Source organism: Sinocyclocheilus anshuiensis, unplaced genomic scaffold (genome assembly GCF_001515605.1).
Source record: "Sinocyclocheilus anshuiensis isolate Anshui unplaced genomic scaffold, SAMN03320099.WGS_v1.1 scaffold536, whole genome shotgun sequence".
NCBI classification, from domain to species: domain Eukaryota; kingdom Metazoa; phylum Chordata; class Actinopteri; order Cypriniformes; family Cyprinidae; genus Sinocyclocheilus; species Sinocyclocheilus anshuiensis.
Genome location: NW_015557179.1, coordinates 2290193 through 2309694, shown reverse-complemented (window position 1 = coordinate 2309694; position 19502 = coordinate 2290193). Strand labels below are relative to the sequence as shown.

The following is a 19502-nucleotide window of genomic DNA, read 5'->3' as shown; positions in this document are numbered from 1 at the left end:
GGCCCCAAAAAACCCATATCAGTCGGGCTCTAATTTTTAGCATCATTACTCCAGTCTTCAGTGTCACATGATCCTTCAGAAATCATTCTAATATGCTGCTCAAGAAACATTTATTATTATTATTGTTTAATAATCAATTTTGTATATTATGAGTTAAATAATACATTTTTGTGGAAACCATGTTTGGAGTAAAAACAAAAACAAAAATTAATAATTTTATTTGGCAAGAATGCAATAAATTAATCAAAAGTGATAGTAAAGTCATTCATAATGTTACAAAATAAATAAATACATAAATAAAGGGGAAAAATGTATCACAATTTCTACAAAATATTAAACCATAAAAACAATATTTATCAATAAAAAACTTGATATAATTGATCAAATTATATTATACTCTATAAAATATAAACACTGATAATAACAAGAACCATTACTGACAACTAAGCACCAATAATAAGTGATAATAATAATTAAATCCGCATATTAGAATGCTTTCTGAAGGATTATGTGACACTGAAGACTGGAGTAATGATGCTGAAAATTCAGCTTTACCATCACAGGAATAAATTACATTTTAAAATATATTCAAATAGAAAACAGCTATTTTAAATTGTAATAATATTTCACAATATTACTGTATTTTTGATCAAATAAATGCAGCCTTGGCAAGCATTACAGAACTCTTACCAACATCAAACTTTAACCAGTAATGTAAACTATTACCTTAGTAACCCCTATACCACCCATTCCTATTCAACACAATACCCATGTGTCTAAATAACGCTTACGATCACCGCTGGCACTAGGTGTGGGCATGTCCTGAGGTGATGCGGGTCTGCTGGGGATGTTTGGCTCTGCAAGGGCAGCTGGCACTGGTGAGGGGGCTGGCACAGGGGGAGAGGCTGGAGTAACAGCAGTAGGCGGTGGGACAGGCTCCACAGGAACATTACACACATGTTCTGTACAAAAAAATAGAAGATATCAGCTAACCAAATCCAAACCTGTGTTGTACATGGTTGAACTCAAATGTTAAATATGAGTATTGTGATTAGCCACATTTCCACTGTCAGGCCAGTGCGAGCCAGGGCTAATAACCAGCCAGGTGGGGCCAATAGCCTCGCACCTCAAGCCGCGAGGCCAAAATCAAGCTGCATTTCCACTGTCAGACCAGCACTATTGTAAAACCTGCCTTTAAAACGCCTCTCTGAAGCAAATGTCACACAACCCCAGCATTTCACCAGTGAGGAGAAAATGAATGAAAACTAACTATATCGCAAAACGAACTTGACAGAAGCAGGCATTTGGTCCTTACATAAACACTCCAGCATCAATATTTTATATACCAATGATTTACGATAAAAAAAAATTTAATTTATTAATTTGTCAGCAGTGCACATATGTGAAGCTAAATCAAACTAATCTTTATCATTCTTTATCATACAGCCCCAGTTGGCCTACTTTGGACCAAGGTATGCAGAGGGCCGAAAATCCCTGGCCGTTGGCCCCGAGGAAGCCCTGACTAGGCCCGATCAAGCCCCAGAAGTGACTGGCCCTGGCACGCACTAGCACTCTCGCTTTTGGCCCGACAGTGGAAACACGGCTATAAACACTCCAGCATCAATATTTTATATACCAATGATTTACGATAAAAAAAAAATTAATTTATTAATTTGTCAGCAGTGCACATATGTGAAGCTAAATCAAACTAATCTTTATCATTCTTTATCATACAGCCCCAGTTGGCCTACTTTGGACCAAGGTATGCAGAGGGCCGAAAATCCCTGGCCGTTGGCCACGAGGAAGCCCTGACTAGGCCCGATCAAGCCCCAGAAGTGACTGGCCCTGGCACGCACTAGCACGCTCGCTTTTGGCCCGACAGTGGAAACACGGCTATTGAGTGCTCAGTACCTGGAATGACAGCCTGTTTGAAGAGCTCTTCCTTCAGACGGGGCAGGAAACAGTCAATTCTCTCCCAGGTGATTTCCCACAAGTCTGAGTAGCCTGTACGGGAGTCTGCGCTGTGAAAGATCCCTGCTGTGTCCATCACCAGCAGCATGTTCTTCAGAGACTCAGGGATGGCCTCCAGCTGTGCACCAAAGTCAAACACACAGACTCATCAGCACTCAGAATTAAAAACCTTTTTTTTTTTTGCTGTAAATCTTTGAACATCTTATCTAGGAGTGGGTGACATGGCAAAATAACATCAAGTTTTTCCAGGAAGAATCATGATCCACAATCTTTTCACAATTCTTGTTCATTTTGGTTAAGACTATTTACTGGCAAGTTACTGAGCAGTCCAGTCAAACTAATTTCCACATATATAGATATAACCCTACAAGGTAACAACACATAAGGCGAGGTTAATATTTTTAGATACAGAAGGTATTTTTAGCAGTTGCATTCAAGTAAAAAATAAATGTATAATCAAATGTAAAAATACATGTAAAAATAATTCACTGAATTATCCACCAATTAAAATGATGAGAACATTTTGGGGTCAATACAGGTGATTCTCATACTCATCTGAAAGCATCTTACCAGAAGGTCGCTGGAGCCGGCGTGCATGTACTTGTCCATGAAGTCTAAAATGGTGAGCCAGAGGGCAGCAAATGTGGGCAGAGAAAGCAGTGGAGAGAGATGCTGCAGAAACACCTGAGGAGGTCAAAAAATTACAATAAATGAAATAATCAGCATAATAACTTTAAAATGAATTCAGATTTAAGTTATTAGGATTAATGAGTCCTAGACCAGACCTTAGAAAGCAGTGTGCAGGCCCTCATCCTGGTCTCCTCCATGCCTCCCACATCAGCTGGACTGATGTTGTCCAAGAGTTTGGTCAGCAAAGGAAACAGGACCTGAAGACAGACAGACATTACCACCATTTCTCAGTTCTATGTACTGAAGAAACTTTTCCCCAAAATAAAAATTCATGTTACCAACTAAATCAACTAAATAGCCAAACAGAACTAGTTCACCTTGTTGAAGCAGGACTCCCACTCCACTGCATCCAGAGTTTGTAGATCGTGTACAAGAAGTGCCCTCTGTAGGTAGGTGAGAGCTTGCATCCGGACTTGCCTCCGTGCATCACAGCACAACCAAGCCATACCTACAAGGCCGAAACACATACATTATAGAGCATCTCTCAACATCCAGTTCTTTTATACATTCAAAATTACATTAGATATTACAACAAAACCTCAATATTGTAAGCATATGCTTTTGGGCTAGTCTGACCTTGAAGGAGGGGACACCAGCAGCTGGACCACAGTGTTTGAGAATCCGCCTCGATCTTTCTACCAGCATCCTCTAGATGGCGCTGTTCCTCTGCCCAAGAGCTGTAGATGCCGGCTGCTCTCGTGTGTAGTGTATGCATCAGGTCTAACAACTATATGGGCAAACAGGCTGTTTTAATAATCACTAAACACTCACACACTATACACTTTCAGACTCACTTTCATCTTATTAATGGAGATAATATAAATTATTGTAATACAACCACTACTGAGACATGACAGGTAAACAGGTGGAAAGAACACGACAAAAGACAAAAATTCATGCTATACATTTGATACTATGTTCAGAAATCATGATATTGCTTTTTATGTGCACTATTCAGGCTATGAATATGGAGAAAGCATGTTTGGGTCATATTTCAACAGATAAAAAGAAAAAAAATAATAAGGCTATATTAGAATCATTAACATTTTTGTAATATGCCTTTTTTAAATTACAACCAAGAGAAATATCTATCAATATTTAATGACTTTAAAAAAACCTCAATGTCAAAATGGATACTTTTACTCCGATACATTTCTCCTGACCCTTTCGTTACAATTGCAACTGCAAAGTACAAAAAACAGAAAGCAATCTTTGCTGATCGGTCAGCGATATTCAGTTCATGAATGAATCTTTTGATTCAATTCGGTTCCTTTGAATGTGAAAACTGGTTCGCAAAGAGGTGTAAATGATTCGTTTCGCAAATCATGAATCTGAATAAAACTCGAGAAGCACCAGCACACCAAGCAGTGCGTAACGGATCTCCACTGTGGATCTAAATTGAAAACATTATTTGTGGAAGTTTTAATCTGTGTTTTATCAAGGTAAATATGGTTTAGGCTAAGTAAACATTTTGAAATTGTGATTACGTGTGAAAAGACAAAGCCAAAGTCAGACCATTCTGTTTTTGATTCGGATTTTGAAATGATACATATCTAATTGGGTCATATTTCAACAGATAAAAAGAAAAAAAATAATAAGGCTATATTAGAATCATTAACATTTTTGTAATATGCCTTTTTTAAATTACAACCAAAAGCATATTTCTATCAATATTTAATGACTTTAAAAAAACCTCAATGTCAAAATGGATACTTTTACTCCGATACATTTCTCCTGACCCTTTCGTTACAATTGCAACTGCAAAGTACAAAAAACAGAAAGCAATCTTTGCTGATCGGTCAGCGATATTCAGTTCATGAATGAATCTTTTGATTCAATTCGGTTCCTTTGAATGTGAAAACTGGTTCGCAAAGAGGTGTAAATGATTCGTTTCGCAAATCATGAATCTGAATAAAACTCGAGAAGCACCAGCACACCAAGCAGTGCGTAACGGATCTCCACTGTGGATCTAAATTGAAAACATTATTTGTGGAAGTTTTAATCTGTGTTTTATCAAGGTAAATATGGTTTAGGCTAAGTAAACATTTTGAAATTGTGATTACGTGTGAAAAGACAAAGCCAAAGTCAGACCATTCTGTTTTTGATTCGGATTTTGAAATGATACATATCTAATTTAAATCAGAACCTGTTCATGCTACATGTAGCATCTTTGTTTGGATCATGATTAAAATGCAGTGGTTGCCTCTAATTTTCAATTGGTACAGATAGTTCTGCCTGTAATACAGAAAAACATCTTGTTCATGTACTCATTCTCTTAATTCTCTTGCTTAAAACAAATATATCAAAAAAATTATAATAATAAATCGGCAATCATATCACAATTGGCTCATTTGCTTGTAAAAAAATTGGCAGTCAGAATCGGCCATGAAAAATCAAGATCAGTGTTGGACATCTTTGACTATTGTTCCTCACTTTTTTCTACTGTCCTGCAAAAATGTCATTTTTGTGAACAATCCCTTTAACTCTTATATATCCTATACATATATCTATTAGGGGTTGAACGATTTCAGATTTTTTTTTAAAGTCGACATTTATGCGATGAAAGTCGAGTCGAGGTCGATTAGTTGCTGATGACGTCATTAACGAACAAATAAGCCTGAAGCTTGAGCTGAGACTCAAACACCTTGTGCACAGCTATTAGTGATGGGAAGTTCGGATTATTTTACCGACTCGGACCTTCGAGTCTCGTTCAGCAAAATTAACGAATCTTTTTTCGAGTCATTTCGTTCATTTTAGCAAAATATAATTAAAATGTTACGTGTTACTTCCCTAACACGTCTACTACTTACGCAAATGTTGATCACACTACAAACAATACAAAACTGCTATAAGAAACAGAAAAGATTAATTAATTGTTTACCAGTCCATGATTAGCTCACCTCACCTCTTATCTGACAAGTATTCAGGTTTGAGTCGTTCGCTCATCACGTGACAGCCCCATAAACAGGGAAAAAAACTTCACTGGTATCGGATCGGAATCGGTATCGGCCGCAAAAAAGGCGGATCGGAGCATCCCTAGTTATTTTGTCTTTGGGTTGTTATATTTCTCACAGATTTCTGCTCGTTCTAAATTTCTAAACTTTTCAGCTTCTAAGCTATATTATTGAGAAATCACAGAACAGTGTTGACAATACATTTCCGCGCTACTGAATGATTGTGTCCGCGCGATCTGTGCGTGATGTACGAGCTGCTGTCTGTAGCCTGTGTGTGTGCGCGTTACAATGCAGCAGCGCATTAGATTAGAATGGCGATTCATTTACCTGTACAATAAGCGGTTTAAAACGTGCATTCTCCCATTCAATTTCGAGCATCCAGATGATATAATCACACGTCTTGTGGAGCGCTTTAGGAGTATGCATTTATTTGTCTTTTTAACTGTCTGGAAACGAAGCGTAAATGTGGACTTCAAAGATTTCTTATCCTGTTGCGCCCTCTATAGGACCAGTGACTAGTCAACCTCAAGCTTAAAGTGTCATGGCAGAGCATTAAAGTCGACTAGTTGGTGCAGCCCCTACTGGGTGCCACTTCTGTCAGCTAAAAACAGGAAACTGAAGCTACAGTTTGTACAGGCTCACTGAAATTGACAATAGAAGATTGGAAAAAGGTTGCAATTTCTGTTGTGACATTTGGATGGTAGGGTGAGAATTTGGCGTAAACAACATGAAAGCATGGATCCATCCTTCCTTGTATCAACGTTTTAGGCTGCTGCTGGAGGTGTAATGGTATGAGGGATATTTTCTTGGCCCATTTTGTACTCTGTAATGTATGTGCGGTACAGTGCAGCAGCGCATTAGATTAGAACGGCGATTAATTTACCTGTACAATAAGCGGTTTAAAACGTGCATTCTCCCATTCAATTTCGAGCATCCAGATGATATAATCACACTTGTCTTGTAGAGCGCTTTCGGAGTATGCATTTATTTGTCATGTTAACTTTGGAAACGAAGCGTAAATGTGGACTTCAAAGATTTCTTATCCTGTTGCGCCCTCTATAGGACCAGCAACTAGTCAACATCAAGCTTAACGCATCATGGCAGAGCATTAAAGTCAACTAATTGACTAGTCTGTGCTGACTCTCAGTTAGGTTGCCATTGATACAATCAGCTGTGCCATTATTTATAAAATTTACTTGTACTTTTGATAAACCGATCGTTTCGTGTCTTAGGACATCAATGTGTCGTCACGAGCCGCAGGGTTTAATTTGGATCCGTCTGTGCATGTTTTTTTTACTCTCGTAGATTTTGTTACCATTGCGATTCATTATACGACTGATAGACTGCAACGGTTTGAGTTAAAAATCATCATATGTGTTCTACTGAAGAAACAAAGTCACCTACATCTTGGATGCCCTGGGGGTAAGCAGACAAACATCAAATTTTCATTTTTGGGTGAACTATCCCTTTAAGTAGTTTTATTATCAGTTACTTTAATGTTTACTTATGTGTTTTTCTTATGAGCAACTTTAACTTTGACTTGAGTCAATTTCCATAAAGGTACCTGTACTTTTACTGAAGTATGATGATTGGATACTTTATACAACCCTGAAAATTACTGCAATAAAAAAAATAATCTTGGTCAGACATGATTATTTTTACCAGCAGTACAACATACTACTATGATAATTGGATTTACCAAATTTACTTCACATATTTAAATATATCATTTTTTCTGCATTACTTTAATAATAATAAAAAATCTCAGTAATCAACTAAGAATTAGATGGAGAGGTGAAAAGTAGTCATGAAAAAAAAATCATGAAAATACTCTCACAAAAATAGGCTTGATTTTCTTTAAGCAAAATCTCTCTCTCTCTATATATATATACAGGTACATCTCAAAAAATTTGAATATCATGAAAAACGTCAATATTTTGTGTCACTCATTTCAGAAAGTGAAACCCATATATTATATAGATTCATTACACAGAGTGAAATATTTCAAGCCTTTATTTCTTGAAATTTTGATGATTATGGCTTACTGATAATGAAAACCCAAAATTCAGGGGTTTTCATTATCTATAAAGTCCTAAAGGCAAAAAATTGTTCAGAAAATCTCAGTGAGATTCAGACAAATTAGTATTAATATATAATAATTAATATCTAATAATCATGCAGTCAATACTTAAATAGTTTTATTAAACATCAGATATCTTTTGGGCTTTTTTATGTCAGTTTATAAATCTTTACTTGAATACTTCATGTTGCTGTTAGAGACCTAAAAACTACTAATTTTTAATCTACATATTACTATTTACTTTAATCTAAATGAATGTGTACTTGATTGTGAAATACCTTTAATCGTTAAATTATTATTAATTTTTATTAATGAAATATTCATTCATTTTGTTAATTAATAATTAACATTTAACTTTTTAAATAAAGCTCTGCTCGATAGCATTTTAGTTTTTGCTGTGGTATCAAAACTTAGTTAAGAAATGTGAAATTGTACTGGTATTAGTATTGAAAATGTATTATTTTTGTATTTTAAAAGTTCTAAAACTAAACAAACCTCAAAGCAAAGCATCAATCTTTATTTTTCAACTGTAGTGTAGAGTTTCAAATGTGAAATGATCACAAAGCCCTCCCCCCACTGAGCAGATCGGCAAACATGATGATGGACAGATTTAGGAATTAGGGAAAGGGCTATCATACTTACGTCCAGACTAACCTGAAAAGACACCGTGTGGTAACTGGCCGGCACGCCCTCATCTTCCTCATCGTCGCTATGAGAACGGGTAGCCCGCTGACTGGACGCTTTGGTTCTCCGCGATGTGCCTTCCTTCTCGCGTGGCTTCTTTCGAAGCCGGCTGGATTTGGAGTCGTATTTGTGGCTCTTTTTCTTCTCGTGGGTGCGGTACCCTGCGGAGGGCGTGGAAACAATCAACAGAGTGACTAACAAGGGAAATCAAATTAAGTTTTCAAGTGCACACCGCCCCATTCTCACGACTGACAAGCACGGTAAAAACCTGCACCGCTTGATAATGACTGCAAACAAAGCTATGAGAATGAATCACAGGTGCTGATTTTTTTAGCAACCTTTTCTCAATGTGACTGCCCATCTTCACACCCTTTCATTTGCTGGTTAGAAGAACCTGTCTCTGACAAATCTTGGTCAATTTTGGGATTGCAATCAAAAATATTGTGTTCTGTTTCCAGTGAAAGGAGAACAGAGCAGATATCCACCATATCATTATCGCGAACTGTCCATTAGATGTTCAAAACTCAAAACTTTGATCTGCCGCCCTCAAAGTAAGCATGTAAGCCCCTGATGACAGCAGGTATCGTCCCATGTAAACAGAGGCCTCTAGCTCATGAAAAGGCCATGCCGATTGGCAGAGCAGAGCTACAAAGTGCTGAATGAGTCCTGACTAGGCCTACTGTAGATCGCCGACCACCCCAGATAGAGGAACTGAGAGACAGAGTGAAGGATAAATAGAGAGGGCACACAAGATGGTTGAATTGCCCCCAAGTTAAATGACTCACCAGAGGAGCACAGCTCAAGATGCAGCACTAAAGAGCTTACAGGCCCTGACACATCCAATTACAAAGCCACAGAAGTGAGGCAGACACTCTAATCCCCCAAGGAGTCTAACTTCCTAGATGAAGTTTGAATAAAAAGCCCTCCAAAAGATTTGTTTGGAATGAAACCAATCATAAAATGAAATGTAACTTGTACTATGGCAACACTGAATATTTTGTTAATGTGGCAGCATTCAAACTGGAGCAATGGCTGTGTGTCATGTGGCAATGTAAAGATGATCATTCATATTCATCAGATATTTAACAGATAATTAATTTGTTTCACAGAAGATGGGCAAGTTTCAGTGTCAATGATCTCACACCATATTCAGCAATAAAAACATTCAAGTAATAGCCATTTTACATCACATGCATAAGCAGGGGGCATTTTTACCTTCATTAGGGCATTTTATTTCTAACTGTATTAAATATATATCATCTGTAGTCAAATTCTCATATTTAAATTCTTATTTCTCAAAAACTCATATTTCTCAATTAAATTAGAGAAATAGGACACTGTAGGGCTGTTACCAATCAAATGAAATCAGTATCATCAAAAGCCATCATTGCACTGCAGAGGTGGCTTTTGATGATACTGATTTCATTTGATTGGTAACAGCCCTACAGTGTCCTATTTCTCTAATTTAATTGAGAAATATGAGTTTTTGAGAAATATTAATTTAAATATGAGAATTTGACTACAGGTGATATATATTTAATACAGTTAGAAATAAAATGCCCTAATGAAGCTATGAAACTAAAACCACCATTAAGTGGAAATAAGTTACTGGCTTAATAAGTGAGTCTTTGAATCATTATTTCAAACAATTAGTTCAAAAAGGCTGATTCATTCACAAATGAAGCAAGTGGCTGTCTTTATGAATGGCTCATTGAATCATTCACTCAATCGATTTGTTCAAACACAGAATTACAATTGTGCTGATATTTTGGGAAAACAGCACTCTTGCTTGTGTGATATTGCTTAACTATATCATGTGTTATGAATTTAACAAACAAATACAGGAGGATTTTTTATCTTGTATCTTGATCTTTTATGGCTTTGTGACTTTTATTCATTTCAGTGGCATTTTTAGAATGATTCAAAGACTCACTTATTAAGCCAGTAACTTATTTCCACTTAATGGTGGTTTTAGTTTCATAGCTTCATTAGGGCATTTTATTTCTAACTGTATTAAATATATATCACCTGTAGTCAAATTCTCATATTTAAATTAATATTTCTCAAAAACTCATATTTCTCAATTAAATTAGAGAAATAGGACACTGTAGGGCTGTTACCAATCAAATGAAATCAGTATCATCAAAAGCCATCATTGCACTGCAGAGGTGGCTTTTGATGATACTGATTTCATTTGATTGGTAACAGCCCTACAGTGTCCTATTTCTCTAATTTAATTGAGAAATATGAGTTTTTGAGAAATATTAATTTAAATATGAGAATTTGACTACAGGTGATATATATTTAATACAGTTAGAAATAAAATGCCCTAATGAAGCTATGAAACTAAAACCACCATTAAGTGGAAATAAGTTACTGGCTTAATAAGTGAGTCTTTGAATCATTATTTCAAACAATTAGTTCAAAAAGGCTGATTCATTCACAAATGAAGCAAGTGGCTGTCTTTATGAATGGCTCATTGAATCATTCACTCAATCGATTTGTTCAAACACAGAATTACAATTGTGCTGATATTTTGGGAAAACAGCACTCTTGCTTGTGTGATATTGCTTAACTATATCATGTGTTATGAATTTAACAAACAAATACAGGAGGATTTTTTATCTTGTATCTTGATCTTTTATGGCTTTGTGACTTTTATTCATTTCAGTGGCATTTTTACCCAAAGCCCGTTAATTTCTGACATTAGCACTTTGTTGTATAAGAGATGCATACCTCCATTAAGGCTAGCCTCCACAAACACTCGTATGGCTTTAACACAAAGCTCAAAATTTTCTGGAGTGACATGGGCGGCATCGCGTACGATGAAGGAAAGCGAGTCCACGCACTTGATGAGGGATTTGGTGTCATGCAAACCCATGTCCTGCCCAAGAGTTAAACTGTACTGGTTAATGAGAGGATGGCTCAAGGGCTTTGAAGCTGAGGTCACTGCTGCCTTAGATCCATCTAGATCATCTTTACCCACCTGCCCAAAACAGAAAGAAATTATATTAGGGGACATGTCTATCCAAATAAACATTCATAATAATGATAGGATACACATTGCCCTTAGTGAGGGTGGATCTGTCTCCAACAGACTTCCTGTGTGGGGTATTGTGTGAACACTTACCACTAGCCAGCCCAAATCCACATCAGTAGCTGAACGAGGCATTCTGGATTTGCCGTGCTCGGTGTAAACCTCAGAGTCAGACGTATATCCCCGATCAAGACTAACTTCACTCTGATGATATGAACTGAGTTCGCTATCGGACTGAGCGCCTGGAACAAAAGGATTACACAAGATAAGCCCACCTGGAAAAGGACTTTAGGCCATACTCGACTGTGTCTTGAGGTGCATTAACAGATAAAATGGTTGTAAATGTGAATCACCTGTGTCATTGTCTTGGTTGGTGTTGGCGACCTGTAGGGCAGCCGGAGGTTTGACCCCAGTCCCGATGCACTCCAATAGTGAAAAGAGCGTGTACCAGTCATCAGTGCAGTGGATGTTGGCAGCATTGGTTTTAAGCAGCTCATGCAAGCCATAGGCCACCTCTCGACAGACTCTGGACAGGACGTGCGGCTTCATCATCAACAGCAAGCGAAGAGAGAGGAGAACCTGTGCAGAGAGAGGGAGGAAACTGCTTAGCCATCTGTTTGGTCCACTTCCTCCTTGTCTTCTCACCGTTTTATCCTCCACAACACTAATCATTAACATGCATTATTCTTTTCTTGCCTGCTTATCAGCGTTGTAACACAGCCATCATAATGACACAAAGTGAGAGTTTGCACTGTATGTGTCAAGTGCGTGTACCTGTGAGCCTATGTCCTCTCTACGCAATAAGCGTATGGCAAGTCTGAGCAATCCCACCACTGCTCTCTCCACCAGGAAGCAGCTCTCACTGGCATGGACGCATAACTGGTACAGATGATCCCGTACCGTTTGCCAAACACACGATACTCTGTCCCTGCAAACACAGTCATCTCTCTATAAAAACCTACAAGCTGCCGTATCTTCGTCCGACTCCATCGACTAGTAATTCTCAATGACATAATGCAACGTGTTAATGAGTGCAGTACCTGTTTTCAAGAATAATTCGCAGCAGCATCTCCAGACAAAAAGCAGCATCTTCTTCATCATATGTTTCCTCATCAGGGCTCACCGAGATGAGAGCCTGGAAACATTAAAGATTACATAACAAACAAACCTTTAGGTAATACTGGAACACACCAAAGAAAGAAAATGGTTTTGTTCTTGTATACACCCAGTCTTTCTACGTGGACCTCACCTTCATGAGCTCCTGTAAAGACTCCAATTGCAGAAACTTGCTTTCAGTAATCAGCTTTTCTGGGTCACAGTGCTGACGTAAAGAAAGAAGAAATGAGAGAAAATTCTGTTATTCAGGTAGGCTAGCATATTTTTCAGATGGAGTAATGAATCAGACTGACTTTTTAAAGCAATGCCTTCTGTAAGTGAATGTGTGCGCAGTACCTTAATGCAGAGCTGGGCAGCTTGTTTAGCCTCCTGGTTCTCAGTGGAGGGGCTTCTGAGCCCAGACTGTTCACTCAATGTTAACCAGCTCACAAAACTCAATACAGCTGACTCACCCCTGACAGAAGTACAACAGTAGAAAAGAATAGATTAACTTAGCTAATTCTTCCAGGACCTTCAGGCACCTCAAAAAAAAAAAAGAGCTGTTTTAGATTTACATTAAAAATCAAACTGAGCTGAAAATGACAAATGACTGTGTGGTTTAAAAACATGTTTCCACAACTGGTCAAGATTTGGGCCTCTTTAGATTTCAATTAATATTTAGATTTCCTGATCAGGCAGATCAAAATTATATTTCAACATTATTGTTCTTATAAGACTTGAAAGAATCTATTAGGGCATCACACAAAAATCAAAACGGCTGATTTTCACTTCCAAAATCTAAACACTGACAAATATAAAACCAAACACACGCTCATTGACTACATAACATACCAATCTCTGCAGCACCATGGTATATAATGGTTTGGTGAAGAAACTAATAAAACCATGCAATACTGATAAAATGCATCTTTACATTTATTTTCCAATGTTTTAGTACCCTGTAGAATCACATGTATTACTTGTGTGACCAAATGTGCATATAAGCAATAAAAAAATAAAAATAAAATAAAATAAACTGGTTTTAAAGGGGTCATTCAATATACCTGTTTGATGGGGTCTCTTCACGTTGTAAGGAAATCTTCTCATTAGGGTCCACAAAGTCCTCAACCTTTCAAAAAGAATGTCATATTTTGTCAAATGTGACAGTAGGTGGCACTGTTCTCCTAAGTATGCAAGTGTTTGTTAGGGGATTTCAAGTGATATGTTGGCACTCCCATCTCACCTCAACCATGGACTTTGGTAAGAGCTCAGCCCTGAAAAGCTGCAACATGGAGTCCATGATGTTCTTCCATCCTTCTCGTAAAATGTCACCATGACGATGGGCCAGGCTGAACATGGTCTTGGCAGCAACTTGAGCCTTCCTGTTACTGCCGAACACAGTAGGCAGGTTCTCTACAGACTAAAGGCACACAAATCCCAATCAGATCTGTTTACTCATGACCTAAAGCTGCTGCAGGAAACTGAACGCATCTGGTTAGGGTGCTTCAGGTCTTACCTCAGAGCTGAGAGTAGTAAACTTGCAGAGTGAAATAATTAAGTTATCAAAGACATCACTGAATCCATAATGTGCAGAGATCATGGCACATTTCCTGAAAGAAAGCAAAAGGAGTACGGCATTATCATCAAAATCTCAATCGTTTGTAGAAACAAACCTCTGGCAATCATTAAACACAGTAACTGTCCAGTATCAAACTGTTTTGATTTAAAGGCTCTATGCAAAACAAGTCTACCAATCTACAGGTCTTACCTGAAGCCAGCGATGGCCTTCTGAATGATAGTGTCATCCAGGCTCTTGTCAAAAACATAGGAGAGGGCAGCAATGGTGGGTCCCCAGGTCATGGTGAAGAGGTCGCGGTCGTAACTGCTTTCAGGCACATGCAGGAACATCCCTTCAGACGAGGCTCCTCTGTGCAGCAGAACACTCCACACATAGTTCTCCTTCACCAGCCCTGTCTGCTCATCAGGCATCACAATCTCCTCGCTCCTGCAGGACCACATAAGTTTATCTCAGCTTATCCCATCTGAGTCACTGTATACATCATTATATCCACACACTTATTATTGAGCCCTGAACACTCTGAATGTGATTTTATTAGGCTGAAGTTCACAAAAACATTTATTGTATAGCAAATTACCAGTTAAATATTTTATATAATTATATTACAAGTGTTCAACACGTAAGAGATAATGAAAACTATACATGAGCACTAAAGCAATAACTAACTTGATGGCACTGTAGATGTCTTCCAGCATGTCTTGATCAAAGTCATTTCCTCCATTCACACCTTTGAGATTCTTCTTGAATTGCTAGACAAATAGAACAAAACAACAAACAGGAGGAGGAAACTGATTAAAATGCCTTCATTCCATCCAATTACAGCGACATCCTCCAACTATCACCTTTCAAATCCAATAACTGGTCTCGGTTTATTACTGCTGGTGTCACTTAATAGGTGTTAGTGTTAAGCAGGTTGGTCTAAGGCCAACCTCAGCTCAAATAAACACACAGACGTCCGCTGCTGAGTGATGGCGTTAGGCCACTGTTTTACTGCATACTTTCTTAATGGCAGGTAAAGCAAGGGAAACCTGAGCTCCTCCACGAGAGAGGGATGAACAGAAGGAGAAATAAACACAGAAGTAAACACAGGGTCTTTCCAGGACTGCATTTTCCATGGCTGGAGAGCTGGAGCAGATGCACACACGCTAGCTGACACAGAGATAAGACAGCTGGACGCGCCGTCTGCCAAAAGCCCAGTCCCGCCTCGTCTCCTGCTGCTCGCCTTTCACTTCGCCGCCGCTTATCCCCTCTGTGCTCAGGCTGAATACCTGCTTATTACCATTCCCACTGCTCCCTGTATTCCTTTACAACACCAGTGCTTTTAGCAGGAAGATCTGTGTGAGCATCTGTTTAAATGGATCTGGTGCTAATGCATGGAAAACTCAAGGTGTCCGTGGGCGCCGATGAAAAGATGCCACCAGCCACAGCCACGTATCTAAGGGTGAATCTCAGGAAAACAGGTCCAAAACAAAATTAAGAAACATAAAAATAAAAAAAAAATATATATATATTTTGCAAAAAGGATTTATTATTAATTTATTTGTGTTTTAAGCCTATTTTTAGAACCATGAAGGCAAAAAATCAAGCATATTTCCACCCTTTTTTCATTTCCCATTATTATCATTACTGTAATACAGTAATTTTATACTTATTACTTAATATTTTCTATACCTAATTATACTATTGTAATATCATTCCTAAACTACAAATACAATACATATATGTATATGGGTCAAAGACGAAAAAGGGTTTAAGCATAAAAACAATAAGTGTAATACTGCTTTAAATTGTTGTTGTTCCCTGTATTCACATTTAGAATAAAAGATATATATATATTTTTTTATTATGATAATGACAATGGGATTTTTTGAAACTGTCATAAAAATGTCACAATGCAAAAAATGATCTTAATGACTAAATAAAGCTTAATTTTTCAATATAAATTTATAATTGCTCATTTCTTTTTTAATTTTGGTGTAAAATCTGACTTTTTATTGGGTCTTGTGAGATTTAGTTTAGTTTCTTATTGTATCTCTTAACATTGTATCTGTTAAGAATTAGAGGACTTAAGTTTTGCTAGAGCATGACAGCATAAACATGGTTAAGTGTAATATACGACAACAAAAAGCAAACATTGAAAATCTATGATGCTAGTGAAGTTGTTAATACATTTGTAAATGTGTAACTGCTGTGGCTGACATCTTTTTTTACATGATCTCAAAACTCCACTAAATTGAGGCCAGTTGTTTGAAGCACGTAAAAGCAAGCCATGGCTACATAACAGTAATCTGCATGTGTGGCAAATCTAGACAGATGGTTTCATAAAAAACAATTAATACACTTATCTTCTACGGTTAACTCATAGAGCTGAAACTGATCTCTCATGCATGTGTGGCCCTGAACATCTGAATGACTTTTGGATGTTCCCGTCGTTAACAGGAACATGTGTGGCTCACCTCCAGCGTCATGGGGATGTTCTGCTTTCGAACGTTATGGTTGTGCTGATCAGTGTTTAGCATGATGACTGCATAAGCCAGGGCGAAGCCAGCGTCATTTGACTGGAAGGGATTACCGTTCACTTTCTGCACACAAAAGAACAAGGCCATACAAGTGACTGTGAGCACAAGAATAGCATCATCAAATCACCTAATATGTACGCTCATCTTTACAGGAGCGTTTTGAAGATCATTCGCCACTAGAAAAATATAAAAGGTCACAGTAATTCCTACGGGATCTCCTACTAGTGTAAATGTCAGACACTGAATCCATTCCAGTTTCGATACATTGCTGCCTCAGGGAGGGCACAACCCCCATGTCTATGTGGCATACTCGCATGAGCTCATTCGTAGTGATTGAGAATGACGCCTAAGAAAAGAAATTTCTACAAATACTTTCCAGGTCACACACAGAGAGCTGCCTTTAAAATGCAGTAAGTGAGCATGTTCGAAATGTCCTCGGATCGCCTGAGCTGCTTTCTGCAGGCCAGATGGATGTCTATCACTTCCCAGTGCAACATTTTCCTCTTCCCCGATTACCTGCGTGACTAATGACCCTGTCCTTGATCCCGAGCGAACTGCTGTTCCGCTGGCCCTAATTACCTGATGATGGGGCCAGTTGGTGGCCAGGATTGCCTTGGAGTGTGGTAATGGAAGAATTGTAAGAATGCTCGTGTCTGTGACTGCAGCGAACCTACAAGCTATTTAAAGAGTATATATGTGTGTTCCCGCTCGAGTGTATATATATTCATGTCAGTCCCTGCCAGTCCGTGCTTGTGTTTGTGTGGCAGCTGACTTACTTGCCAGTTGTCAGTGAAGGTTTCCAAGAGCCGATGAATGACAGGCGCTTCGCCAGGAAGACGGAATGCCTCCAGATACAAGCGGAGCGCCTCATCTATGCGCAGGCCCTGGAAAGTGAACGTGCTGAGGAAGAGAAAGAGATGGCCTTAACATAAGGTATAATTACCTCCATATTGACAGTCACTTTGAGCCTGATAGTAATCATAAGTGAGAATAACATCAATAGGTAAAGGATCACATTCAATTTTCAGGTATTAGACTCAAACAAGAAGCTGGTGTTGACGAACGTTAACACCACAACAACCATCTCAACTACTTGTTAACTGACTCGCCTTAACCCTGTAATAACAACTTATTATTCTTTTTTTAGAACCATAAAAATGTTTTTATAACATTTATATTTACACATACATATATACACTTATAATGTTACCAAAAAGCCTCAAATAAACCTGTTTATCACATAAAAAGATCTGATCAGAAGACCTGGATTGAACCGCTTGACTCATATGGTTAAATTTTAAGATGTCTTTATGAACTTTTTGAAGTTTGAAAGTTTGGTTGCATGGACTTTCAGTGGAGATACAGACATTTCTCAGGTTTCATTACAAATACCTTCATTTGATTTGTTTCTCGAAGATTAAAAATTCTTGGGTTTAGAATGACATGAGGATGAGGGTGTTTTTTTTTTGTTGAACTATGCCTTTAAATAAATCCTGTATGAGAGGTTTTCAGTGGTTATTCTATTTTGATTGTCAATTCTGTAATACAGTACATTTCCCACATTTTATTCCACATTATAATAAGAAATGGGAGCAAAATAAATTTTTCTTAAAGTAATCCTAAAATGGGTTTCATTGCTGTCAAACAGAATTTCCTTTTTTCTTCAGGTGTGAAAAATGACCTTAACATTTCTTCATTATTTTCATAAGATTTAACCAAAACATCTCCAACTAATGCTCTGAGTTGGCGATATGCAGCTAGCCTAACCTTCATACCAAAAAACATGCAATAAAAAGGAGGTTTACTTGACAAAACTGTCGAGCAGGTCAGTGTTCCTGCGGTCGCTGATAAACTCTCCGATCATCTTCTTGTCCAAGCGGGGGTTTTCTCTCAGCCACTGGGCTACTTCATTATTGTCCATGGGGCTGCTGAGCAGGCCTTTCTCCTGCAGGATCTGAATGCCCTTCTTGGGCTTCTGATTGAACTGCTCTGTACCCGTGATCAGAAGCTTTGAAGTATAAAGAAAATAAAATGTAATTTTAGTACAAATTTAAAGGTCTTAATATTCATGAATGTGAAAAGCAAATAACTGCACATGACCAGCTCACCTTCTTCTTGTTCTTGATCTCTAAAAGTTCCTGAGAGTCTGGAAGACAGCTGGTGAAACGGTGAGGCTTCAAGCTTTTCTTCTCTGCTGGATTAAGACAAAGTAGCATTTGATTATTCTAAATCCCTGAATGTTTATTGCAAATCAGTAAGTATTTTGTCTTTGTGCATTTAACAGGCAAAACATCAGTAAAGTACCAGTGTCTGTCTCCTCTTGATCCTGTCTACCTAATCTCATCTTCTCTGCCATCAGATGACCGCTGGTGGGAGGACAGGCAGTCCTTGACTCTGACACCACAGCATTCTGCCCATTACAACTGGGTGCATATTTGCCAGCCTCTGTATGTAGTGAACGAAAGAAGAAGAGGTTCCTATTATGAGAAATAAACAAGCTCCTTAATTAACTGTAGTTTACTTAGTTTTCTTCATTTATTACAGCAGTTCTGTCTGCCATCCTGGGACTCTTGATCCTGCCCACCTGTTGTTGAATCAGTGATTGTATTGACCGAACTGTCTCCTTCTACGGTCGTAGATTCTGATTGGTCCTGCTGTGCAGCGCTGTTGAGCACTTTGGCCTGACAATGAGCCTCTGTGCTGTCAATCACTGTCAGCAGGGCTTCGAGTGACAGGAGATGAGTTGTGTAGAGCTGCCCAGACACTGGAAAGGCATTCTGCAGAACAAACACACAATTAATCAATATAACTTCATAATAATGTCAGAAACCTTCGGGAATTTCTATTAGAGGTAAAACCTCTCCTGTAAAAATAATAAAGGTAATAATAAAAA

The 19502-nt window shown here is 38.1% G+C and overlaps 1 protein-coding gene across 5 annotated transcripts in view; it reads right to left on the bottom strand.

Annotated features, from left to right (window-relative positions):
* Positions 1-19502, bottom strand: part of gbf1 (golgi brefeldin A resistant guanine nucleotide exchange factor 1) — a 101733-nt gene that overhangs the window by 1655 nt on the left and 80576 nt on the right. For 2 of the 5 annotated variants that reach the window (XM_016473846.1, XM_016473849.1), the window contains 25 exons: positions 19194-19386; positions 18914-19054; positions 18718-18803; positions 18415-18617; positions 17386-17509; positions 16547-16672; positions 14757-14839; positions 14280-14516; positions 14028-14121; positions 13755-13931; positions 13576-13640; positions 12869-12986; positions 12666-12737; positions 12457-12551; positions 12191-12344; positions 11770-11995; positions 11510-11658; positions 11116-11365; positions 8338-8540; positions 3238-3388; positions 2979-3109; positions 2757-2858; positions 2542-2655; positions 1912-2089; positions 792-962 (listed from right to left, as the gene is read on the bottom strand). In XM_016473846.1, the coding sequence (XP_016329332.1) occupies positions 792-962; positions 1912-2089; positions 2542-2655; positions 2757-2858; positions 2979-3109; positions 3238-3388; positions 8338-8540; positions 11116-11365; positions 11510-11658; positions 11770-11995; positions 12191-12344; positions 12457-12551; positions 12666-12737; positions 12869-12986; positions 13576-13640; positions 13755-13931; positions 14028-14121; positions 14280-14516; positions 14757-14839; positions 16547-16672; positions 17386-17509; positions 18415-18617; positions 18718-18803; positions 18914-19054; positions 19194-19386 (3643 nt within the window). The remainder of the gene's footprint in view (positions 1-791; positions 963-1911; positions 2090-2541; positions 2656-2756; positions 2859-2978; positions 3110-3237; positions 3389-8337; positions 8541-11115; positions 11366-11509; positions 11659-11769; positions 11996-12190; positions 12345-12456; positions 12552-12665; positions 12738-12868; positions 12987-13575; positions 13641-13754; positions 13932-14027; positions 14122-14279; positions 14517-14756; positions 14840-16546; positions 16673-17385; positions 17510-18414; positions 18618-18717; positions 18804-18913; positions 19055-19193; positions 19387-19502) is intronic. The other 3 variants (XM_016473848.1, XM_016473850.1, XM_016473847.1) reach the window with 2 other exon arrangements.